General features: G+C 46.3%; 1 protein-coding gene across 2 annotated transcripts; it reads right to left on the reverse strand.

The window, feature by feature from the left end:
- Nucleotides 1-478: 478 nt before the first annotated feature.
- On the reverse strand, nt 479-20,665 carry SLC1A6 (solute carrier family 1 member 6). Of its 2 annotated transcripts, none has more exons than XM_060296805.1 (10): nt 20,396-20,665; nt 15,266-15,477; nt 14,334-14,471; nt 12,613-12,817; nt 11,814-11,856; nt 11,049-11,392; nt 7,438-7,671; nt 5,920-6,114; nt 1,913-2,047; nt 479-1,047 (listed from the first exon to the last, which is right to left on the reverse strand). In XM_060296805.1, the coding sequence occupies exons 2-10, from the start codon at nt 15,468-15,470 to the stop codon at nt 852-854; spliced, it is 1,695 nt and encodes a 564-aa protein (XP_060152788.1). In that variant the 5' UTR covers nt 15,471-15,477; nt 20,396-20,665; the 3' UTR covers nt 479-851. The 2 variants fall into 2 exon arrangements, with proteins under 2 accessions (XP_060152788.1, XP_030736274.1); XM_030880414.2 differs by lacking the exon at nt 20,396-20,665 and adding an exon at nt 20,086-20,357.
- Between the last annotated feature and the right edge of the window lie 5,683 nt (nt 20,666-26,348).

A 26,348-nucleotide genomic window follows, 5' to 3' on the forward strand; every position in this document is an offset into this window, starting at 1 on the left:
GTGGCTGGGCCCGTGAGCCATGGCCGCTGAGCCCGTGCGTCTGGAGCCTGTGCTCCACAACAGGAGAGGCCACAACAGTAAGAGGCCTGTGTACCGCAAAAAAAAAAAAAAAAAAAAAAAGAGTGAGTTGTGAAGGTCAGCAGGAACTCCATGCCTACATGACAGACCCTGATAAAATCTCTGGACACCAAGGCTCAGGTGGGCTTCCATGGTTGGCAGTATTTCATATGTGTTGTCACACATAATTGCTGGGAGAAATAAGTGCTGTCCATGCAATTCCACTGGGACACAACAACTGGAAGCTCGCACCTGGTCTCTCCTGGCCCCTGCCCCCTGCACCTTTTGCCTTTGCTGATTTTAACCTCTGTCCTTTCACTGCAATAAACCATACATGTGAGCATCAGAGCTTTTTCGAGTTCTGTGAGTCCTTCAGGCAAATCATCAAACCCGAAGGTGGTCATAGGGACTCCCGACACAGAGGCCATGGATATTGTTTTATTAGGAGAAATAGTAGTTTTCCTTTACCTTCTCGAGTTCCACCAGTCCTTGAGAAAACGAGGAACATGAGCTGATCGCTCACCTTGTGGAACCTGAAGCTCCCCTTAGCCCCAATCCCAGGGAAAACATCTCCTCCCCTGCCTTGCCCATCACCCTCCCACAAATTCTCAGCATATGCCCAGAGAGAAACAGAGCCCTTAGACATCTTTCATCCCTGCTCTTTTATCTCAGTTTCCCCCAGACGCGCTGGAAAGAACATGTGTGTTCAGTGCACAGTCACTCATGCAGCGGTCTTCCCCAGGAACCCCCTCCCCAGCCCCCTTCCCTCCTCTAGGCGGCAGAGCTGGGGGCTCTCACATGGCACTCTCGTTGCCTCCCCGTCCCCTGGACGCCCCCTTCTCTTGTGCCATGAGAGACTTGTAGGGCTTCCCCAGGCTGGGGAGGGTGAGTTCAGCTTCCTGCAGCTCCAGCTCCCGCTGAGACAAATGCTCAATGACTGCTGCTCCAATAGAGTCCCCCAGCACATTGGTCACGGTGCGAAGTCGATCACTGGAGGGGGCGGGGGCGGGGGCGGGGGGGAGGGAGAGACAAGCCACCATTAATCAAGGTTTGAAGAGCTCCACAGAGGAGAGGGTGCAGCAGCCAGGAGCTCCTTGTGCCTAAAAGTTGGGGTTCACATTCCAGTCTAACACAGGGTGGACCGAGCTCTGATATGCTCACATTTGTTATTAGCAAGGCAAGTCTTTTTTTTAATAAAACGTAAACGTCTGATATAGAAAATTAGGGGTTACGAGCTGAACAGCATACAGGATGAGGAAGGTAACCATTGTGAGTAAACAAGGCCAGACTGAAGACCAACTAAATGAGACTCAGATCCAGGGGACAGCTCCCAAGTGGGGACAAAAGTCCAGATTTTTATATGTAAACCTCCTAGTTTTAAAAGTTGAGGGAATTCCCTGGCGGTCCAGTGGTTAGGACTCGGCGCTTTTACTGCCAAAGGTGCAGGTTCAATCCCTGGTCAGGGAACTATGATCCCTTGAGCCACACAGCGTGGCCAAAAACAAATAAATAATTAATTAAAAAATTAAAGTTGAGGAATTTGTTTTTAAATTTGCAAGTCAGCTCTGCCCCCAGGGATCACCTTTTTGGTGACTTCTACATAAAGCAGGTACAGCAGGGCTTTTCTGGATAATGGGTAAAGACCCCATTGCTTACCTGCTCCCTGCCTTACTTCCCAAGGTTAACTCTATAGAATTTGGGATCCACATGGCTTGGGATATTCCCCCAGGCCACCTTTTCATTCTAAAATTCTAGAACTCTGTCCTTGCTGGAATAAGAGCCCATGTGTTGGGAGTGCTGCAGGGAGAGTGGTGGGTTCGAGGACAGATAGTACCAGAGTCTGAAGAGCACTTACAGGAACCAGTCCACAGCTATGATGAGCGTGATGTCTTCAGTGGGCAGGCCGACCGAGGTGAGCACAATGACCATGGTGACCAGACCTGCCTGGGGGATGCCAGCAGCCCCAATGCTGGCTGCTGTAGCCGTGATACTGCACGTGGAGAGTGAACACAGCGAGGCAGGAGGAGGGAAGGGAGAGATGAGGCAGTGTCAGAAGAGACACGAAAGAAGGGAAGGGGTCAGTTTCCCAGGGCATCTTAAATCAAATTCCCAAAAATAAAGAGCAAATCCAAAGCAACTTTCATTGAATGCCAATGCAGTTATGTTCCCTCGTCCTTTGTTGGGATCTGGTTAGACGTCCACCCAATGATAGAGGTTTTAAACAATTCATATTGCAGATGCAAGAGTAAGGATTTAACCAGTTGCTTCTGGGGACTGGAACAGGGCAGAAGAATCAACCTGGGCAGCAGCCGTAAAGCAGGAGCTTGAGTTCCCCATGTGCACATGTGCTAGAAGTAGGTAGGTCAGTATAGACAGGTCCAGCTGCCAGGAACAGAACTCCGGAAGGTGGGCCAAATTTAGAGTCAAAAGAAGAAATTGTCTATGGTGCTGAGTGAATTTTAAAAATTAGACATTTACCCATATAAGGTTTTGGAAAACTAAAAGGTAAAACACATAGAAAATGAAGAGACGGTGATCCACCATCAAGTAGAGGGTCAGACTGGATCGCAAGTAGGCTAGATTTTAGCTCCTGCATCAATTCGGATGTCTAGCATGGTGTGCTAAGAAGAATTATAAAACCACTGGGCTTGCCAGGACAGGTGTTAGGGCCCTGAGGTTGACGCCCCCCACCCCCGGCCTGGTGGCTTCTGAAGTCCTTTCCCAAATTCTATAGTCGTGAACATAGAGCTACTCAAGATGCTTAACACAGACGATATCTCTTACAGAACAGTGACTGAGAAAACATTTGGGCTCACGAACAGGGAATGGACTTTGGGGTCCAGCAGATTTTACTTGTCAGCTGTACACCCTTGGACATAAACTCAGAGCCTATATTCCCTCATCTATAGAATGGCAGACATATACCTACCTTGAGGGGTTATTATGATCAGTAAAATAGAACAGTGCTTTGGGAATAGGGCCCCAAGAAGGGTCATTATTACTATTATCCTAGGTGAGAGAGAATATCTCTTCTGAGTGCTGGCCCTGGCATAAACAGTGATCTGTGCATGCCCTTGGGAGGCAGGCATCATGCTCTCAATGGAATGGTAAGATCCAGCTAATTCCACCTGGATCCAATAATCCAACTCAAACTTTGTTTAGATTCAGTCCAAACTAGGAATCCCTAACCATCCAATCACAATCTTCCACTAAATTCTGAAGCAATTACCTGATGGGTCTCAAGCTGGCCATTGCCACCAAGCTCTTTGCATAGATTAGAAGCTAGAAGTGATGCTCAGTTCCCTGATCCATTTAAGAACACCCCTCAAAAGTCCTTACCCTTTTTGATGACTTCTCTACTCCCCAGAATGTGAAAGTTCCCGTGAAAAGTGCTCACTGCAATGTTTGGGAACCTAAGCTAGACAAACAAACAAACCAAAACGTGTTCCTTTGAAATTATCTTCATGTCATCTTCACTGCATCCTTGGTTTCCTCTAGAAAAGGATTCTCATACCACAGCCTTCTGTTGTAAAGGCAAGGAAGATTGTTTGAAGAAAGACTCAGAGGCCTCAGAGGTATAAGACTCAAAGATCTCTGGGTTGTGTGGTAACAAGGTAGCTGGGACTTCCTCTACCCATAGTAGAAGGGACTTCACATGGGCTCAACATCTCACAGGACCTCAAGATGCTATGAGCCATAGCGCCCAGATTTAAGCTGTATCCCTGAATGTCCCTAAGCCATTGGGACCCAAGTTCAGCCTGTTTTCCTTGTCTGAAGAGTGGTCTCTCAGAACCCCTATAAAAAGAGAGAGCACTCCATCCTGCTGCTGACCCCAGTTACCAGTGTTTCCATCCAAGCCAGCTTTGTACTGTACTGCATGACATTGTGGTACCTGCCTTTATTCACAATCCCTATGTAGCCAAGAGGGGCAGAGAGCTGTTAGGGAGGGTAGGATGCTCCAATAAAGAGCATGGGCACTGGAGTCCAGTTTCCCTGAGATCATTAGCATTCTAGGTCTAAGGTCTTTATTTTTATAATATGTGAGAGACATCAGAATGCCTTCATATGCTATAGAGAAAGGTCAAGTAGAGGCAGTGGAGTTGAAAATGCAAGTAAGCAATGGAATCGCTGACAGAGCGAGAAGATAGGAGGGATGAGATTTGGGGAACTGTAGAGGAATGAGTTTTGAATAGAGCGATAGATCCATGTTTAAACTGAGATCAGGGGAGAGAAAGCATGGATGGATGCATAGCACAATAAATCCGAGTTGTGGGGGCAGAAAGTTGGGTCCATTCACATCCAGGAACCTCAGTGACACCCCTGAGGTATAAGGCAATATGATCTTTTACGCAGAAGAAAATTGGAGAATGGAGCTGGAAGATAAATAGAGTGAAGGTTTGGAGTGAGGGATGGATAATGGTGCCACCATGTACCTGGGTAGTTATCTACCCTGGATGCACAGCAGTATCACCTGGGCAGTTTTCACAAACATACCAATGCCTATACCCTACCCCCACCATAGCAAAGTCAGAGCCTCAGGGAGTAGGCGGTCTTGGGCAATGCTAACGTGTAGCCAAGACTTTGAATCACTGATATAAAGGGATTTCTGAGTGGAAATACACTTAGCTGATAAGGTAATGCGTCGTCTTGTAGTGGTCACTGCAGTAATCACCACAGTGGGTAGATTTTTCTCTAGCTGGGTTCAGACACCTTGACATAGGAACGGATAAAGTGGTTGATTGAATCCCCAATGTTGAGGATTTGGAAAGACTAAGGGGTAAGGATGTCAAAGACGCTCTCAAGAAAATGAAAGAATGAAGAGCCATACTCTCTGGTCTGGAAGCTCAAGTGTGGTCCCTAGACCAGCAGCATCAGCATCACCTCTGAACTTGTTAGAAATGCAGAACCTCAAGCCCCAACCCGGACCCACTGAATCAGAATCCGCTTTTGAACAAGACTCCCAAGTGATTAGTATGCACAGAAAAGTTTGAGAGGCACTGAACTAAAACACATAAATGGAAAGTGAAACCATAACGGAGGGAATGAGAGGAGTTGAAGAAGCAAAACTTTTCATGGAATTAAAGAAAATATGTAGGGGAAGTAAAGTAAGAGGGTGGAGAGATTGGAGACTGTGGCCATGATGCACATACTCGAGATGTCAGAGCAGGCTAAGCAGAGGCAAAGTCCAGGACATGGCCCCATGGGTAGGTGGCTGGAATTCCAAAGGTCAGCGAACTTTGAAAAGAAGATGATGGAAGAGTCACCTGTTTGGATGTTGAAATTATTTAGGGAGAGGCTAAGAAAATGGAAAGAAAAAGAAAGCTATACAGCATCAGCTGAGTTAGATAACCCTTCTCTGGATTCCCAAAACTCTTACGTTACCCATAATAAGCAGATAATCTTTTTTTTTTTAATTTGGCAAGGGCAGTAATGGAACTATGCATAGGACATCATGAGATGTCATTCAAAGAGCCCACGCCTGTAAAATATTTAATGCTGTGTATGACACATAGCAAGTGTTTTATAAATGTTGGCCATCATCATCGTCTCCACTATCACCATCACCACCCTTATCACCCCCATCACTATCACCTCCGTAATCTACATCATCATCACCAACACCGTCATCATCATCATCATCATCATCCTCATCAGTGTGTCTTTTTCCTTCATTAGACTGGATCTTCCCTGAGTTCAGGAACCATGTCTTATTTTCTCCTGCGTCCCTCAACACATCCCCCTTCTAACACCCAAAGGCTCCCTTTACTTCTTGCTGTGACTCCCTCCCCTCCAACACCCCCAGCCAAGCTAATGACTTCTTAGGTCTCAGGTGTTGGCAGGTCCCACCCAAGGCCAACTCACCTGATAGTTGTGATCTGACCCAGGTTGAGTTCGTAGTTGTTGACTTGAGCGATGAAGATGGCGGCCAGGGCCTCATAGAGGGCAGTGCCATCCATGTTGACGGTGGCCCCCACAGGCAGCACAAACCTGGTGATGCGGCGGTCCACACCCAGACCCTCCTCCAGACAGCGGAAGGTGATGGGCAGTGTCGCAGAGCTGGGAGAGAGAACCCCAACGGCTGAGAATAAGTGGTGGCAATGGGCCAAGGGAGGGCTCCCCCTGAGAACACTGGAAGGCAAAGTGGGAGCTAGAGCAAGGGGAAGATGGCAGGTGTCTAACATTTCAGAGGCTGATGACTGTGCGTGGGGGAGGGGAACTCCTCATGACACAGAGAGCACACAGCAATGAGGTGCCCCAGGCTGAAGCTCTCTTGACCCACCTAAAGCCAATAGCTGAGGGCTACTTACTAGACACTAGTTCATGTCACCAGTTCACTCTAATTATCCACTCCCAGAAAGGAGGCAAAGGGCCTTCTGAGCTCCCACACCTCAGGGCTAAGAGAGGGGTATTACAGAAGACTCCTATTCCCCACTTCCCATGTTTATTCACGGAGTGACCTCAGCTACACTAACCTTCTAGGTCTCTCTCTCCCCACTTGGGATCAGCTGGTCCATAAAACATGTGCTCTGCCTGGTCAGCTCTGTATCATGCATCTGTATCCTGGACCCACAAAGGGGATCTTTGGGTGTCCATGCCTGTGGCAACCCGGTGAGTTTAATTCTGGGGTACTATAGCACCAGTCCTCCTTGGCCACAGATCAAAAGGCACATTCTCCAATAGGTGTTACAAGCAATAAAAATGATACTTTTCTTCCATCTGGTTGGCTCTAGTGATACATCTCAGATTGTTTTGAATTTGATTGATGGTGGAGAGGGGAGCTCTTTATGAAAACCCTGAAACCATAAAAAAGAAGGAAGCCAAGGGAGCTCCCAGAGGCCATCTCAAGGGGGGATGAGACCCTATGAGGTAGAAGATGACTGAGATCATGAGGCATGTTGGACCCTTTGCAGCTGGTTCTCCCTCCATATTAAATAGAGAAACACATAGCCCTGGTGGTCCAGTGGCTAGGATTCCATGCTCCCGATGCAGGGGGCCTGGGTTCGATCCCTAGCCAGGGAATTGAATCCCACATGCCGCAACTAAAAAGATCCCGCATGCTACAACGACGATCCCACATGCGGCAACGAAGATCCTACATGCTGCAACTAAGATCCAGTGCAGCCAAATAAATAAATATTTTAAAAATAAAGAAATAAATAGAGAAACAGAAAAGGAGGGAAAGGGGTTAGGAGAGCCAGCCCAGGACAAAGATCAGTGCCCAGGTGTTGAGCCACGTGGAGACCTTCAAGAGCACCTGACATTACTATACAACCCAGATGAGGTTCTGTAGTGGCAGAGAGGGCAGGAATCCTAAGAGAGCCTGTGAAAGGCAAAGAGTGAACCTAGGAAGGGTACCAGTGGTGAGGAGCAAGGCCATACCTGGAAGACGTGCCCATGGCAGTGATGAGGGCCTGCAGTATTCCCCCAATGAAGGGGAAAGGATTCCGATGGGTGATGAGGAAGTAGATGAGAGGCAGGATGCCACCGGCATGAAGGAACAAACCCACGATGACGGTCAGGGTGTACATGCCCAGCTGACCCCCAAGGACGGCCATGTCTTCCATCTCTAGGATCTTGCCAGCAATCAGGAACAGGATGCCCACAGGTGCATACCTGGGCCAAGCCAGACACCTGTCAGGCCTCCCTCATGACCTCCCCTACAAGCCTGGAGCTAGCATCTCCCAGGCTTTGCCAACATAGACCCTGGAGCCAGGCAACACACACCATACAGCACCCTACTCCACTCCAACCTTCCCCACACAATAACAAATGGGGCTGGGTCCCACACATAAATCCCACCTTTTCTTCCTGATTACCCACAGCTCGCCCAAAGAGAGCAGAAGAGTTCCTACAACTCCAACATATACATTCTTATAAGGTCTCTCCTTCACCCACCCCCCAATTCAAGTCCCCCCAAATAATCACAGTCCTCAGGGCTTTTTCCCTAGACATTGCCCAGACACTCCCTATCTCTGGCCTTCTAACTTCTCACTTCCCCCAACTCTTTGCTCTACATTTGTAACCTGTATGCCCCTATTCTCTTTCCTGTAAGTACATATTCTCACTCATTCACCAGCCCTAAGTTATTTCACCTGGATTTCCCACAGACATCTTAAACAACCTGTCCTAAATATTATACAATATTGCTTATATGTGGAATGTAAAAAAACAATTGTACCAATGAACCTATTTACAAAACAGAAATTGAGTCACAGCTGTAGAAAACAAACTTATGGATACCAAGGGGGAAAGGTGGGGGAGGGATAAATTGGGAGATTGAGATTGACATATACACACTACTATATATAAAATAGATAACTAATAAGAACCTACTGTATAGCACAGGGAACTCTATTCAATCTTCTATAATGACTTATATGGAATAAAATCTGAAAAGGAGTGGATATATGTATGTATATATAACTGACTCACTTTGCTGTAGAGCAGAAGCTAACACAACATTGTAAATCAACTACACTCCAATAAAAAATTAATTATAAACAGCCTGTCTTATTAAATTACCTGTTCGTTCACTCAACAAATATCCATTGAGCACCTACTATGTTCCAGTCACATGGTCCCTGCCCTCATGGTGCTTACATCCTAATGGGGGAACTATGCAATACACAGAGAAATATGTCATTAAAAACTTCAGGTAGGGCTTCTCTGGTGGCTCAGTGGTTGAGAGTCCGCCTGCCAAGGCAGGGGACACGGGTTTGTGCCCTGGTCTGGGAAGATCCCACATGCCGCATAGCGGCTGGGCCCGTCAGCCATGGCCACTGAGCCTGCGCGTCTGGAGCCTGTGCTCCGCAACAGGAGAGGCCAAAACAGTGAGAGGCCCGCGTACCGCAAAAAAAAAAAAAAAAACTTCAGGTGGTGATAACTACAAAAGAGAATCAGTGAGTGGGGCTGTAAGAATGAGTGGTCAGGGAGGGCTTCTCTGAAGAGGTGACATTTATGCTGATACCTGAATGATGAAAAGGAAACATGCATATTTGAGGGGAAAGCATTGCAGGCACAGTTCAAAGACTAGAAGTACTGGAGGAGCAGAGAGAAGACCAGTATAGCTGGAGCAGTGAGTGAAAAGAAGAGTAGAGAAGACAGATGAAGCAAGTTCATAGGGGGCTCACCTGTTTTCCACTCAAAACAGCCCATTGCTTAGTTTTGTGAGTTTCTGCCAGTGATGCCATAATTCACCCATCACCAGACTTCCTTTGTTATTTCTGTCTCTTTAGAAATTGAAGTCTACACTTGGTCATTGTCATGGGGGATGTACTGGAGGAGGTGAGGACCGCTTGGGGAGGCGGTGCAATAGCTTAGGTCAGAAATGATGAGACGCAAGCTGAGGTTGTGGGAATGAGGAGACAGGGGACTCCTCCAGCCACATCGTATTCCCCAAGCTGGGCTCGAGGTTAGCCCTGGTGGGTGGTTGCTGACTTGTCTCCAACTCCAGACCTACCTCTGTGAATAACCTGTTAACTCCTTTCTCAAATCCCTCACCTCCATCCTTACTTTCTCACACTCTGCAAAATTCCTCAACTCTGGATCAACTGTACATGACTTCTTTCCTCCTATACTCGGCTACCTGGCAATATGGATATTTTCCCAGACGTGCCAAGGACATCACTATAGACTCATGGTGCCCAATTCAGTTGAGCTTTCAATATTCCTTTTCAATCTTCTTGCTCGTCCTTGATAAGCTTTCCCTCCCAATCCCCTCAGCTGCTTTTCCAAGCTCTCAACTTAGCCTCTAGCCCCCCACCCAACTTTCAAATTATTTGGGATGATGTACAAAGTCTTCCCCAATTTGGGAAGACAGCCTCGTTAACATCTTCCACCAGCACTCCCTAGGTAGGCTCCCACCTTCTTGAACTCCTTACCATTCTCCAAACAACTCAGGTTCTTTCGAGCTTTGCATGTTCTATTCCCTCTGCTTGAAGTGCCTCTCCTTTCTTGCTGTCCTGTTGGATTCCCACTCACCTTTCAAGACCCAACTAAAAGGTGAACGTCTCCATGACTTCCTCCTCACCTACCCAGACAGAGTTCACTTCATATCCCTCATTGGCTGCTTACTTATCTATACTTTTGTAATGTCTCTTGACTCTAGAACCTTCCATCTTGTATTATATTTATCTAATATGTGCCTGTCTCCTCCAAGACTTTGAAAGCTCTTTGAGGACAAGGACTGAATTCAATGTATCTCTGTATTCTAGAGTTCAAAATAAAGTCAGCCTGGGAAAATGTCTGCTGAAAGAATGAAGGGATTTAAAGAATGAATGAATGAATGTGTCAATTAAGGAATAATCAGTGAGTGGATAAATGAGTGAGAAAATGAGCAAATGAGACATGATGGGTGAGTGAATGAATGAGTGGATTAAGCAAATGGATGAATGAATGCAAGGAATATTTGATTGAGTGAATGAGAGAATAACAAATGTAGAGATGAACGAGTCAAAGAATGAGTCCAAATGAATAGATGACTTGGTGAGTAAATCAATCAATCAATCAAAGAATTAACTAATGCGTGGATGAGTTTGTGAATGAATTTATGAGTGAATGAATGAGTCACTTAACCAATGCAAAGAAAAATGAATAAATGAATGGGAAAATGAATGAACCAATTCATGGAAGAATGAAGATAAATAAATAAATGAATGGATAATTTGGCCAATCCATAGAAGAATGAGAAGATAGATAAATGATGGAGTGAATGAACAATGCACAGACACTTGAGTACAAATGAATAAATGAGTGAATAAATAGAGGAACAAGGGAGTGCATGAGTGAATAAATCATTGCGCAAAGGTATGAATGAATGAGTAAGTGAATGAGTGAGGGTGTGAATTAGCCAATGCATATATAAATGACTTTGGCCAAGTGGTCCCAACAACCGCTTCAGGAGCTGCCCCACAGCCTGACTTCCCAGCCCTGACAACACCCTTCTGTGTGCCACCACCACCACCCCGCCCTTGTCACAGCCCAGCACTCACCAGATAATGATGCCCACCAGCCTCATAATAGCCTCATTGAGGCTGTCGAAGAAATCCCGCAGGACTCGGCCCTTGTGTTTCATGCCACCGATGACCAGCCCAAAGGCCACTGAGAAGACCACAAGGCCCAGGGCGTTGATGCCATTGGCTGAGCCAGGCACAGGCACAGTCTCCTCAAAGCTCAGCACCTCCTGCAAGGTGCCTATGGCCCGTGTGACATTTTCCAAGAGGCTGCTTCCGTTCTCCATTGAGGATAAAGGAGGCATGGAGGTGCCCAGCTCAGATCCATTATCTGTCCTCACAATGGTCCTGGTTACCAACCTCGTGCTGTACTGCGTCTTAAACTGAAATAAGGAGATATTGGGCCATAGACCAATGCATAGTAAATTGAGTGCATAAACAGGTTAATGAGGGAGTGAACAACCAATGAATGGAAGAATGAGTATAGATTCTGCATTTTTCACAAGCTCCCTGGGCAATGCTCAGACAGGTTTTGGGGTCTGTCTCCTCAACTGTCTATGATCAGAAGCCTTGGTTCCTCCTCCATTACCATCCCCAGGCAGCCTTTGACCTAAGTCCTTCTCTCTAACCTTGCCTTGATCACCACACCAATAGAAAGCACATTCTTTCAGACTCTTCCAAAAGCCCCTGGGCAATGCTCTGTCAGGTCCTTCTTCCCATCCCTCACTCCTGGACCATTCACTCAGCAGCGAGCTCCCCCACCCCTCCAAACCTCCTTGATCAGACTATGTACTTCCCCCTGACCTGTTTGAAGCAGGCCTCCACAAGGTTGGGCGGAAACATATTTCTGCAGAAAAACATCAGATGAATGAACGTGGTTAGACCTTAGAAGAAAATCGAGACTGATAACAGTAATAATAATTGCAATGGCAACGATAATAATAGAAGCCAACATCTGAAAACCGATCGAAGTGCCTTACCTATGGGATCTGATTTAAACACCACAATAATCCTAAAAGTGAGTGTTATTGATGTCCCCGTTTTACATACAAAGAAACCAAAGCACAAAGAACTTATGTAAGTTACCCAAAGCCACACAGCTCCTAAGGGGTACAGATGGACCTCAAATTCAGGCCTGTCTGAGCCCTTTGGTACGACCCTATGCCACCTCAGGGACTTCAATTCACACACAGTGATGTCTCCAAAAAAAAAAAAACACGGAAAGCTCCCCCCAAGTCAGTGACTAGGGTAGAACTATGACCAGCCTTGATTCTGACAGGCAAAATCTTGCTACTTTAAGAGAATCATTCACCTTCCAATGGATCTTGGGAACACCAGACAAATACCATTTGTCCTGAGCCCATCTCAAGATGCTGTAACTATAGCCTCCCTAGCCTACGGGTCAAAAGATCATACCCTAGGAGTAAGCTGCTCTCAGAGGATTTATGCAAGGCTCCAGGACAGAAAATAGGTACCAAAAAAACTAGGCCCAACTTGGATGTTGCATTTCCAGGCTGGATTAGCCCGTCCCCTTTGTCTCCCCTTGAGTATAGGTTGTTACATGTAGGGCTGGAATTCCCATCAAAATTAGAAAGGACGTCACCTGACCAGGTCCATGAAGGCATCAGCCGTGGGAACGGTCTCGATCCGGCCCTCTCGGTGCAGCCCCTCCTTGGAGCCCTTCCCAGGATGGATGATGGTGACCATGAGGATGCCGATGAAGACCGCGATGACAGTGGTCACCATGTAGTATACAGCTGCCCGCATCCCCATCCGCCCTGTTGCCTTGTTATCCAAGGACGCCATACCTGGAGGACAGGTGGTGCAGCCCGAGCAGCCCCATCCACACCCCACCACCCACTCTCCCATCCATTTGCTCCACACTCCCCACACTGCTACAACCATTCCACCAAGTATCCCTCCTCCTTTGCCCAACCCCACATCGCCATCCTCCAACCCCCATTCTATGTTCCAAATACACCTTCCACTCCATCCTTTATCCCAAGCACCACTTCACTAACCTTCCCTCTATTCCAAGCCAGCATTTTCAACCCCCACTCCGTCCTCTATTCACCCCTATTTTGCACCATAAGCTCATCTGCATTGCTCTCTTCATCCTCCTATCCACCCCAAAATCACACCTCCCTCCAACCCAGCTCACTATACACTATCTGTGGTAGATACTTTTGGTCCCCTATCAAGACACCCTTTATCATGCTGATACACCCATCCTTCCACGGCTGAGCCTGTTGGCTGCTAACAACTCGTGCTGCCCCCTTCTCTTGAGGGCTGCCCTCAGCAGAACAGGAGCTTACTCACCCACAAAGTCTCCATGGGAGACCTACAGCCAATGACTGATTGGTACAGGGATTCAAAAGGCCAGCTCCTTTGATTTAGACGGTGGCAGAGTTGTGGAGAATAATTCTGTAGTGTTGCACATTCTCCAGAGCTCCCCGTGGGATCAGGCTGAGAGGCCAACCTTCTTCTGAACCCACATTTCTACTTAGCTTCTTTCCCCATCCCATCCTGCTCACCTCACTTCCTCATAGGTTTCTCTTGAGAGCTACCCCTCAATAAATCACTTGTGCAAATAGCCCCTTCTCAGTCTCTGCTTCTAAGGAAACCCAACCCAAGAAATCATTCTCCCTTCCCTTTATCTTCGTACCCATCCCCAAATCTGGAGATGGGCAATCAACCACCCATGGGCCAAATCTGGCCTGCTGCCTGTTTTTGTAAATAAAGTTTTATTGGAACACTGCCATGCCCATTTGTTTACAAACTAATCTGCTCGCCGCTTTTGCACTACAACAGAATTGAAGGGTTGCAACAGAGACCACATGGTCCTTGAAGCTGAAAATGTTTTCTACCTGTCCCTTTACAGAAAAAGTTTGCCAACCCCTGCATAGGCCATCCATACTTCCACCCCCCCTCCACCCACAATCCTGTCACCTGTATCTCAAACACCTTCATCCACGTCCCACCCCATTACCTTCCATGCCACATCCCAGCTACCTTCCCTGGTTGCCCCACAACAGCCTTTCTTTCATCTCTGGATGATACTAAGCCCCTCTCAGGCTGGTATTTTACCTCCAAGGAAAAGTACAGGAAAGCTACTGAGATAAGTATTGCAGGTCATCTGGGTTCTGGAACCCAGGTCTGATTGGGATCAGGGCTTTGGCCAAAGACTCAGAGCTACGTGCATGCTCCATGTTTGAGGTCCTGAGTTGGGGAGGTGGTCCCATGCTTGGAACAGCCGTGGCTCCAGGTTTGAGCTTGGACTCTGGGATGGGTCTTGGAGGCCAACACTGGCCTGGGCTCTCTCACCTGTGACCAGACTGGAGACAATGAGTGGCAGCACCAGCATCTGCAGCATCCTCATGAGAAGCTCTCCAGGGAAAGAGAAGTACTTGACCTGGCGATAGCTGAGCTGGTACGGGCGCAGGGCAAAGGCCAGGCTGACCCCTAGGGCCAAAATGAGGGGTCTGTAGGGTTGAATTTGGTCACTGAATCCCAAGCAGGGGCCATCCATCCATCCCAAGAAGGGCGTGTGTGTGGGTAGAGGTGAAAGAAAAACATTCTATGAGTGTGCGTGTTTGTGTGTACATTGTGGAATGTATGAATTTATGTGTTACTATGTTGATATGTGTGTAAATGTCTGTGCACATTCATGTGTACATATGCACACATATGTGATAGTGCACTCACTTGTGCACATGTATCTGTGCCTGTATATGAGGGTCCATGTATATGAGATGCACATGTTTTTCCTATGTGTGTATACAGGTATGACTTGTGTGTGTATGTTACTGTTTTCAAGCATGGGGGTACACATGTATTCAAGCTCTTAAGTGTGCCATTGTGTGTGCAGAGGAATGCATGTGTGTGTGAACGTGTTTATAAGTTCTAGTATATGTGTGCAAGTGTGTGCTTACTTTTTTGCACCTGTATGTTTTGTGCATGCATAAAAACGTGTTCATGTTTGCGTGTGTTCGTAGGCAGAAAGTGTGCGTTTGTATGGTGTACACTTATGCCCGTATATACACATGCATATAGATGAGACGTTGTGTGTACCCACAGATGTGTTTGCAAGAATGTATACCTATTTGTGTGAGCGCGTCCTGGGGAGGGGGAATGGTGGACGTGTGCACCTGTGCAGGTGAGAAGAAGTAAGTGGAGGGAAGAAATATGCCGTGCGGGGAACTTCCCTCAAGTCCTCGCCCTCCAGGGGCAGAGCCCGCCCCTCCCAGACGACTCACCAATGACCACGGCGCTGACGGTCAGTAAGATGAAGGCGTTCCGGCGCAGGAAGCGCAGCACGTGCTCGCGCGTCATGGTCTGCAGGCGCAAGCGCGTTCTCAGCGCTCTCTGCTGCAGGCTGTCCAGCAGCCGCTGCAGCAAGCCCACCCGGCCCAGCCGCTGGCCACTCTCCCGCAGAAACAAGCTGTTGCCATGGCTGCTCATCGTCTACCTGCGGGGTACAAAGGGGCCCGGGCCTGGTGAGGGGCCGGACAGAAGGTGGATGTGGGAAGAGGGGAAAGGTGGAAGAAACTGGTGATGAACTCAGAGAGAGTCCAAAGAGCAGGGGAGGGGCGGCGTCGGTCTGTCGGGATGTGCCTGCGCTGGGCCACCTGAGAACACTGCCAGGAGTTCAAGGGTCATGTCCTGGCAGAAAAAGATCAAGGTCTCCAGAATCACTCCCAGGCATGGCTGGGAAGAGACAGAGGAGTAGGTCACAATATAATGGACGTTTTTGCCATTCTCTAACTCCAGACCCCTCCTTATCTCACGAGATCATCACAAGTAATTGAGAGCTGACGCAGCTCACAAACCAGACTAACAAACCTTCGCTGAGCATCAGCTTCACTCAGAGCCTTAAACAAGGCCCTCTGTGGTTAGCCCCCCAAGTTAATACAGCTTGGCGTCTAGCCTGGAGATGCCACCAAATGGGCTTTCCACAACGACAGAATCAGCAGGTGTCCGGCAAACAGTGCGTGCCCAATAAATGCAGCTGCTCTGTGTGAATGCCCAAGTGAGCAACAGGGAGAGGGAGAGTCCCATGGGATGGCAATGGGGATCATTCTTGATCCCAGCACCTCCTCAGGATCCTTTTTTTTTTTTTTTTTTTTTTTGCGGCACGCGGGCCTCTCACTGCTGTGGCCTCTCCCGTTGCGGAGCACAGGCTCCGGACGCGCAGGCTCAGCGGCCATGGCTCACGGGCCCAGCCGCTCCGCGGCATGTGGGATCTTCCCGGACCAGGACACGAACCCATGTCCCCTGCATTGGCAGGCGGACTCCCAACCACTGCGCCACCAGGGAAGCCCCTCAGGATCCATTTTTGAAGAAAAATGTGATGTTCAGAGTCACTCTGGGGTGCCAGGCCCTGTTTCCCAAACTCCAGACTCTTTACATTCAGCCATATCCGTGTCATCTTATTTACCTAAATAATTGTAATCCAAACTGGGAACTTTAGATCATTACTTGAAATGCTTATTATATCTTAATACACGTTAAATAAAATGCATATAAGAAATAAAATTTGCCTATCCTTTTACCAACTAAACACCTTCCATGTATAGGGCAGCTTGGAAATTGTGAGGAACATTTGCCTTCATGAGTCTGAGGAAAATTTGCCTTCATGGCCCTTTCCTCCATTAAGATATATATTAAAATTATATTTGGTATAATGTGGTATGCCGAATTGGTATAAAAAGGAATATATTATTTTGGAACTAGATCAAGGGGATTGTTGTACAATGTTGCAAATGAACTGAATGCCACTGAATGCCACTTGAAAATGGTTGGTTTTCTGTTGTGTAAATTTCACCCCCATTTTTTAGATGAGAACAGTAATATTACATATTATAACGTTGTCTTTGACTTGAAAGTTAAATTCTTTATTCTGATTTCAAAAGAAGCAAAAACGTTTGCATGGGTGTCCCTGAAAGTCTCGTGGGCCCTGGGCAACTCCTATTGCAGAAAGATAAGCAGGCTTACCTATACTGATCTCACAGCAAAAAGTGGCAGCACCCCTCTTGTAGGCATACTGGCAATTCTGTTATCCCTATAGATTCATCCCCAGGCAAAAGGCTGACCACTACAGTTGGCATTGCCCGGGCTCCCTTGCGCTTTCAGTCTGGCCAGTGGAAAACAGCAGGAGAATGGAAGGTGGGAGGAGATGTAGGTGGAGCATTCTCTCAGCTCCCCCTGCCAGGCCCCTGTTTGGCATTGACTGTATTCCTCTACCTAAGGCCACAGCCCCCACTGAACAATCCTCTGCAGCTCTTGGCCACGTGGACAACTTCTTTGGAAAAATGACTATTTAGTTCCTCTGCCCATTTTTCAATCAGATTGTTGATGATTTTTGTTATTGAGTTGTATGAGATCTTTATATATTTTGGATATTAACCCCTTATCCAATATATGGTCTGCAAAATTGTTCTCCCGTTCTGTAGGTTGCCTTTTCATTTTGTTGTTTCTTTTGCTGTGCAGAAGTTTTTAAGTTTGATGTAGTCACACTTGATTTTTGCTTCTGTTTTTGTGCTTTTGGTGTCATATCAAAAAAAAAAAAAGAAAAATCAGTGCTATGACCAAAGTTGAGCAGCTTCTACCTTACATTTTCCTCTAGCAGTTTTACAATGTCAGGCCTTATGTTTATGACCTGTATCCACTTCAAGTTAATTTTTGTGAGTGGTGTAAGATAGGGGTCTGATTTCAATATTCTTCGTCTGTGTATCCAGCTGAGATCCAAACTAGTCACAAAAAACTCTAGAGCTAGTTTTGTCTATTTCCTATCTCTCCCTTACAAAACATGGTACAGAGCAGAGATGTACAAGCCATAGTCCAAGGACCAATTCTGGCCCGCTGCTTGTTTTTGTAAATAAAGCTTTATAGGCACATAGCCATACTCATTCTTTATGTACCGTCTACAGCTACTTTTGTGCTACAAGTGCTGAGCTGAGCTGTCGGAACAGAGATTTTATGGGTCTCCATACAATCTCTCTGGCCCTTTACTGAAAAATTTTGGAGATCCCTGGCCTAGAGGAAGAGCGTACATGAGCTCTTTGTTTCAAATCCCACTCCACCTTTCAGGAACTGGTCACTTTCTGTGTGGCTTTGATGGCCCAATTCACGCGACACTTAGAACAGCACCTAGTGAGCATGAAGTAGATGACAACCAAGGTTAAGAAAAAGCAGAAATCCAACAGACACATGACTGAGGACTGAGAAAAATGCTGACAAGGGAGAGGGTCTTCCCATCAACATTGCTCGGTCCTGACTGCATTACTTGCCAAGCAATGCTTAACTTGAACTTGTTTTCCCAGGACCTTGGCCTCCACTTGGCCCCTTCTCAGTCTCTCTTGGACCCCAGGGGGCCTTCTCCCCTCACCCTGGGTTCTCTCTTTTCTAGTCTCTCCTGGTCCTAGGCCTTCTCTTGGCCCTGTTTCTTAGGCTTCCTACTCAGGAAACGGCCCTTCTAGTGTTCCAGGACCTTCAGGGATTCAAGGACGGGTCCCCCACCCGGTTCTCACAACCTCCAGACTCTTAGATGTGATGAGAGGGGCATCTCTCAGAGCCAGGGGCAAAAAGGAAGGAACTCCTACATTCTAAAGCAGAAGCAACCTACAGTGGGCAAACAAGGATGCTTTCCATACGTTTTATCTCAATACTCTGCTAGCCTGAGGAGTGAGTGAAGGGAGGGAAAGACAAGGAGGAAACCACATACATCACACACCACATACACACACTTGAACACACAACCTCACACACCTGTTGTGTACAACGGACATATACACAACTGCACAGACACACAGTTTCACACACACAGAACTGTTCAACATACAACCCACACACTTTCAGAAAGGCAACTCCAAGTATTATGCTAAGTGAAATAAGTCAGACAGAGAAAGACAAACACTGTATGATATCACTTATACGTAGGATCTAGAAAATACAACAAACTAGTGAATATAACAAAAAAGAAACAAACTCACAGGTATAGAGGACAAACTAGTGGCTGCCAGTGGGGAGAGGGAAGGGGGGAGGGGCAACTTAGGGGTAGGGGGTTAAGAGGTACAAACTGTTATGTATAAAATAAGCTATATTGCTATAATATATAAGCTATAAGAATATATTGTACAACACAGGGGATACAGCCAATATTTTATAATAACCATAAATGGAGTACAACCTTTAAAAACTGTGAATCACTATGTTGCACACCTGTAACTTATATAATATTGTACATCAACTATACTTCAATTTTAAAAAAAAAAGAAATGCAACTCCATTCATGCAGCATCAGTCATACAATTCCTACACACACAAACACACACACACCTGACACATTCATGAATGCCGTCAGACACAAAACCCCACACCCCTCCTCAGACACACAACCCCATACATACACACCTTCACGTCCTTGCACAACACCCCTTGTAAATGAAACTCCATATGGCATTTGCAGAAATGCCATTCCTACACACACGCACAACTTGGGACACAAAACTTCAGACACCCAAATTCCTTCCTACATTTAAACATTCAGGCCCACCCACCTCTTTGGGAAGGCAACCCTACTCATAAATTCAGTCTCTCACACACACACAAACACACACACCATCACCACCCCACACACAACTTCGGACCCAGCCCCCCGCCCCCCGCAGCGATGGCCAAAGTCTGTCACAACCAGGTCCCTCCGGAGTTGGAGGAATTAGCCCCAGATAGGGAAGGGAACCAAGCCCTGGAAAGGGACCAGGCATCAGGCGGAGATGGAAACCTGACCACCAGTAGAGGCCAGGGATAGAGGGACAGGATGAGAAGGGAGACGGGCAGGGAGAATCTGGGGTAACTAAGGCGATAGGAAACTGATCAGGGCTACGGGGAGATGAGCGGAGGCTACGACTCTAAGAGTCAGGGAGCAGCTGAGACAAAGAGCAGCCGAGAGATGGGAACGTGGGCGCAGGGGGCGCCCCACCCGCCCGACCCCAGGGTAGGCCAAGCCGGCCTCGGATCCCGCCTGCCCCGAACCTCAGAGCCCCCGCCCTCGAGGAGCCGTGGTGTTCCCACTCACCAGGGCCAGGAGCTGCGGGGGCGGCCTGCCCGCGTGTCCGCCTACGCGCTGCGCCGGGAGGCAGAAGCCGGAGCCCAGAGAAGCGCCCGGCCAGGGCAGGGGGGAACCGCCAGAGACCGCGCAGCGCCGGCTCCAGGACCAAAAGGCCGAGGTACCCGCGCTGAGCCGCGACGCGCTGTGCAGCGAGTGGGATCGGCGCCAGCCCTGCGTTCACGTGGGTGTGGGGGCCCCGGGTTGCTGGAGGTGGGGGGCGGGGGCGGGATCCCCTCCGGGATGCCCCCAGCCTCCCCCGCGCCCAGCCCTGGCTCACCTGCAGCTTGGGAGAAAGGGCGCTGCCTGTTTGGGGAGGGAGGGGATCCTGGGGTAGGCGGGGTGGTTGGCCTCTCTCTCGTCTAGCCCCCGCCTCCCAGCTCAGAGCCGCGCCTCCGAGCCCCAGCCTCCCGCCGCCTCCTGAGCCCTCCCGAGGCCAGAATATCCCTGGAGAGCGCGGGGACCAGGCCCTGGCACCACTGGGCCCAAGCCCGCATCCTCAGCGGAGGTCTGGGGATGGCGCGGGCGTAAGCGTCCGAGTGAGCGCAGCCTCTGCGTGGGCTCGGCTGCCCCTCTTCTCCCTCGGGGCGCACATTCCATCCTTGGCCACTTGGCCGCTGTGTGAGCTTGAGCCAGCCCCTCTCCCTCTCTGTGCCTGGTCTCCTCGTTTAAACAACGGAGATGACTCAGCCGACCCCACAGAAAATTAAAGCTGAGAAAATTGAAGTGCGTGAGCATGGAAATCCTCCCTGCAGCGTGAAGCACTGTGCAAGTGGGAGGCAAATCACTGCTGTTAGTATTGTAATTAATATTATTCTTTGCACTCTTTAGGATACACCGGGCAATGTTGATTTTGCTTTTCTTCCCAAATGGCACTGACTTGGCTGTTTCCAATATCTCCTACCTCTCCTGAAAAGTAATTGCTATGTTTAAGAGCTGAGCACAGAGCACGGCATGTGATAAAAACCCAATACATGTTTGCTACTATTATTGTTATTGAGCAGTTGTTGACGGCAACTTCCTAGTCTAGGCAGGCTCTTTTACTCATATTTAATCTACCCACCCCTATGCAGTAGATATCATTACCCTCATTTGCAGATGATGACACAGGCTCTCAGAGAGGTTCAGTAACTTGACCAAGGTCACACAGCCTGGGAGCAGTCACCCCAATTCCAATTCTTTGTGCGTACAGCCCCCACTCTCCTTCTTGACACAATACCTTCTAGATAAGCAGTTCTCAAACTTAGCTGTACCTTAGAATCACCAGGGGAGCCTTTAAAAATTCTGATACTCAGGTGGCATCCCAGACCAATCTCGTCAGCTTCCCTGGGCGAGGGGCTCAGGCATATTTTAATGCTCCTCAAATGATTTCAATGTCTGGCTGAAGTCGAACCCCTGCCCTAGATGTCAGGTTCTCCTGGGCCACACCTGCAACTCCTCCCTGAAACCTTCACACTCCCTCTCTTTCAGTCACCAGCTGTGCACAGATGATTCTGCATCCTTTTCTGAGCCTTGAGCTGCCCCTGAGGTCCTGGTTCATACAGTTATTCACTCCACACATGTTTATCGTTCATCCACCCACTAGGCTTCAAGCTGTGCTAGAGGCTGGAAGACAGAGCACCCCTTGCTCTTTCACACAAAATAAGAAGAAGAAACATCAGTGGTTCTCAAACTATTGGGTCTTGAAACCACTTTACACTCTTAAAATTAAGGAGGATCCCCCAAAACTCACAACCCCAGTCTAATCATGATTTTTTTTTAAGTCACGCAAATTCCAATAAGGGGCATCCTGCAATATGTCTAACCAGTACTCCTCAAAACTGTCAAGTCATAAAAACAAGGAAAGTCTAAAACAAGTAAAGAAGAGCCTAAGGAGACATGATGTCTAGGGTAATATGGGGTCCTGCATGTGTTCCTGGAACAGAAAAAGGATATTAGGAGAAAACTGAGGGACTCTGAATAGGGTTTAATACTAATGTATCTTTACTTTAATAAAAATTTATTAGAATTTAATACTATTAAAGACTTTAATACTAATGTATCAATATTGGCTCATTAATTGTAACAAGTGTGTCTACTAATGGAAGATATTAATAATAGGGGAATAATAATAGGGGAAATTTTGGGGGGAGGTGAAGGGATATGGGGACTCTGCACTATCTTTTCAATCTTTCTGTAAATCTAAAACTATTCTAAGAAACTGTGTCTGTTGGTTAAAAAAAAATCACGGAGGGGAAAAAAATGATGATGGAGGACTCGAAAGAGTTTTTGTCTGTATAAGTTATACCTATTAATCTTTATTGGAAATAAATCTGAGAAAGTATTTCAATATTTGTTTATTCATTTTAGCATAATAATAAATTCATTACATGTTAACATAAATAGATTTTTATGAAAATAGCTATATTTTCCAAAACAAGAAAAAAATTATTAGAAGAGTGGCAATGTTTTACACTTTTACAAATTGTTTAATGACTAGCTTAATAAAAAGAAAGCAAGATTCTCATACAGTTGATCCTCCTTATGTGAGGATTCCATATTTGCAAATTCACCTACTTGCTAAAATTTATCTGTGACCCCAAAATAGATACCCATGGCACTTTTGGGGCCATTAGCAGACATGCTCAGCATGGTAAAAAATTTGAACTGGTTGATATGCTAAGGTCAAGTTTCCAGCTAAGGTCAAACAAGGCAACCCTCTACCTTCTTGTTTCAGGTGTCATTCTGTAAAAAATGTCCTTTCCACGGTCTGTTTAATGCTGCATTTTCCCCATTTTTGTGCTTTTTGTTGATTCTGCTGTTTGAAGTGACCCCAGACACAGTGCTGAAGTGCTGTCTGATGTTCTTTAGCACAGGAAGACTGTGCTGTGCCTCATGGAAAAAATCCATGTGTTAGATAAGCTTCATTCAGGCATGAGTTACAGTGCTGTTGGCTGTGAATTCAACGTCAATGACTCAACAATATATATTAAATAAGGAGTCTCTAAACAAAACACCCAGACAGGTGGTTGGAAAAGACAGGAATATTTTAATCAGCTTTTTCAGTTATCGTGGCTATTCTCTGAGACTACACCAAAACTTGACACGTTTTAAAGATAGTTGCACAGTGGAATCTGAAACTGTCAGTGAACCTTTAGTATTCTATTAACATTAAAATCTATTGAGTGCATCTTTTTAAACATCATTCACTAGTCATCTGAAAAAGATTAGTTCCTGAATTACACAGATCATCCAAATATTAACACATTTCATTATTCAATATCAAAAAGTAATATTTGTTAATATGACCACTGATCTCATCAGAAAAGTCTTTAAGTGTTGGCAAGCCGTCAAGATTACAGTAGTAAATATACGTTTTTCAAAATTCTAATTTTCACTTAAAAGTCCAAATTTTATCATTGACAACAAATACCATCAGCTGTTTTCCTTGAAGTGACAGACCCATTTCTTTCATTTTTGTGAAAATGTCTGTCAAATACCCATGTTGGAATAACTGAGGTTTGTCTAAAAATGGTATTCCATGAAAAAAGTGGCTTGTTCAGCTTGCAGTTCAAATAATCACACAAGTGTTTTTTTCCTGGGAACAGCTACCACGGTACTTCAACATGAAACAAAAATGCTTTATGCATACTTTTCATTTCATCGTACTGGTTATTAAAAAGACATGAACTGGTACAGCCACTTTGGAAGACGTTTTCACAATTTCTTACAAAACTAAACATACTTTTCCTGTATGGTCCAGTAATCTCACTCCATGCTATTTGCCCAAAGGAGTAGAAAACTTATGTCCACGCAAAACCTACACATGGATGTTTATAGCAGTTTTATTCATAATTACCAAAACCTGAAAGCAACCAAGAAGTCCTTGAGTAGGTGAATAGATAAATAAACTGTGGAACATCCAGGCAACGGAATAGTGTTCAAAGTTACAAAGAAATGAGCTTTCAAGCTATGAAAAGACATGGAGGAATCTTAAATGCATATTACTAAGTAAAAGAAGCCGATCTGAAAAGGCTACATACTATAGGATTCCAATTATATGACACTGGGGAAAAGGCAAAACTACAGAGTCGGTAAAAAGATCAGTGGTTGGCAAGGATTAGGGGAAAGGAAGGGATGAATAGATGGAACACAGAGGAGTTCTAGGGCAGTGAAACTACTCTGTATGATAGTATAGATGGATACAGGCCATTATACATTTTTCCAAACCCTTAGAACATACAACACTAAGAGCGAACTCTAATGTAAACAGTGGACTTTGGGTGATAATGAGCTGTCAATGTAGGCTCATCAGTTGTAACAAACGCACTACTTTGGTGGGGACTTTGAGAGCTAGGAAGGCTGTGCACGAGTAGGGGCAGGATGTGTATGGGAAATCTCTGTACCTTCTGCTTAATTTTGCTATGAACTTAAACTGCTCTAAAAAATTGTCTCTAAAAGAAAAGAATACTCCAATTAAAATCGGAGCAAAATAAAGACATGCACTCAAGAGTTGTGATTTAATCAAATGAAATTTTTATATAAATTTATTTATTTTTGGCTGCATTGGGTCTTCGTCGCTGTGCACAAGCTTTCTCTAGTTGCAGCGAGTGGGGGGACTACTCTTCGTTGCGGTGCATGGGCTTCTCATTGCGATGGCTTCTCTTGTTGCGGAGCACAGGCTCTAGGCATGTGGGCTTCAGTAGTTGTGGCACATGGGCTCAGTAGCTGTGGCTCACAAGTTCTAGAGCGCAGGCTCAGTAGTTGTGGCGCACGGGCTTAGTTGCTCTGCGGCATGTGGGATCTTCCCGGACCAGGGCTCAAACCTGTGTCCCCTGCATTGGCAGGTGGATTCTTAACCACTGCGCCACCAAGGATTGCTTCATCAAGGTCACGATAAAGCAAAACTGGCTTTCGTTGGGTTTTTTAACCATTAGTGTGCAACGACAATATAACAATTCCTAGCACAGGTTGGTGTTGCTGCCTGGATGCATGCTAAGATGTTACCATTAAGATCCATGCTAAAATGTTACAATTGTTACCATTGCTTTTGTACCATCAGTGCATAGATTAGCACAGTGAAGAAAACAAATAATAACCTAGTAAATTAGGGTATCCTAATATCCTAAAAATTAGTATGAAAATAGTTTTGACCACAACGACCCCCTGAAAGAATCTCAGGGATACCACACCTTAGGGTTCTGCAAGACTACACTTTGCAAACTGTTGTCAGATGGTGATAAGCCCTATGGAAAAAAATCATCAGGAAAAGAATGTATGAAGGGTAGGGAAGGAGTAACATTCTTTATTGGGTAAAGGTCTGGGTGTGAAGGTGATATCTGAGCAAAGGCACAAGGGAGATAAGGGAGAGAGCCATGAGGATATCTGGAGGAAGAGCAATCCAGGCAGAGGGAACAGCAAATGCAAAGGCTATGAGCAGGATGTGCCTGGGGAGTTTGACACACAGAAAGGATGGTAGCATGTGCATCTCTCCCCAACATATTCCAACAGGCTATTCAAAATCTACCTGTCCCCAGCTAGGAAGCCTTTGGGAAGCAAATCAGGGAGCTTAGTCTGGGCCCAGGCAGAGCCTTTCCTTTTTGGATCCACATGACCTGAGCTATTCTGCATGTACAAAGAACCCACTCTATGCCAGGCACTGCCCGTGTACTCTCCCTACGTAGTATTAAGGGTACTGCACCTGGAATCAGGCTACCATCCATTCCCCCAATAATTAGCTCCGTAGGCTTACAACAGGTTGCTTTACTTCTCCAAGCTTCAGTTTTCCTATCTGTAAAATGGGAATGCTCACAGCCTTTGCATCTGTAGAGTTGTAGTGAGGGTTACATGAACCAGAAGATGAATAAGATCTGGAGATCTAAGGCACAGCATGGTGATTATCATCAACAATTCTGTATTATAAACTTCAGAGTTGCTAAGAGAGTAGATCCTAAATGTTCTCACTACAAAAAAAGAAATGATAATTAGGTGATGTGAGACAGGGGTGAGCCCATGCTATGGTGACACTCATATCGCAATATATAAATGTATCAAATCAACATGTTGTACACCTTAATCTTACGAAATGTTGTATGTCAATTATATCTCAGTTTTTAAAATGAAGCGTACATGAAGGAATCAATAAAAATTAGCTGCTATTAGAGACTGAAGGAAACATGGAGGCAGGAGGGATGAGACTGGACAGTAGGACACAAAGAGGAGCAGAGGGAAAAGGAAGGGACACAGAGTGATGG

Source organism: Globicephala melas, chromosome 3 (assembly GCF_963455315.2).
Source record: "Globicephala melas chromosome 3, mGloMel1.2, whole genome shotgun sequence".
NCBI classification, from domain to species: domain Eukaryota; kingdom Metazoa; phylum Chordata; class Mammalia; order Artiodactyla; family Delphinidae; genus Globicephala; species Globicephala melas.

Coding starts and splice junctions, on each gene's coding strand:
- SLC1A6 (XM_060296805.1), bottom strand. CDS start 15,470: ATGAGCAGCCATGGCAACAGCTTGTTTCTGCGGGAGAGTGGCCAGCGG. Junction 14,472..15,265: donor CGTCAGCGCCGTGGTCATTG/GTGAGTCGTCTG, acceptor TTTTGGCCCTAG/GGGTCAGCCTGGCCTTTGCC. Junction 11,393..11,813: donor TGGAGGCCTGCTTCAAACAG/GTCAGGGGGAAG, acceptor TCCTTATTTCAG/TTTAAGACGCAGTACAGCAC.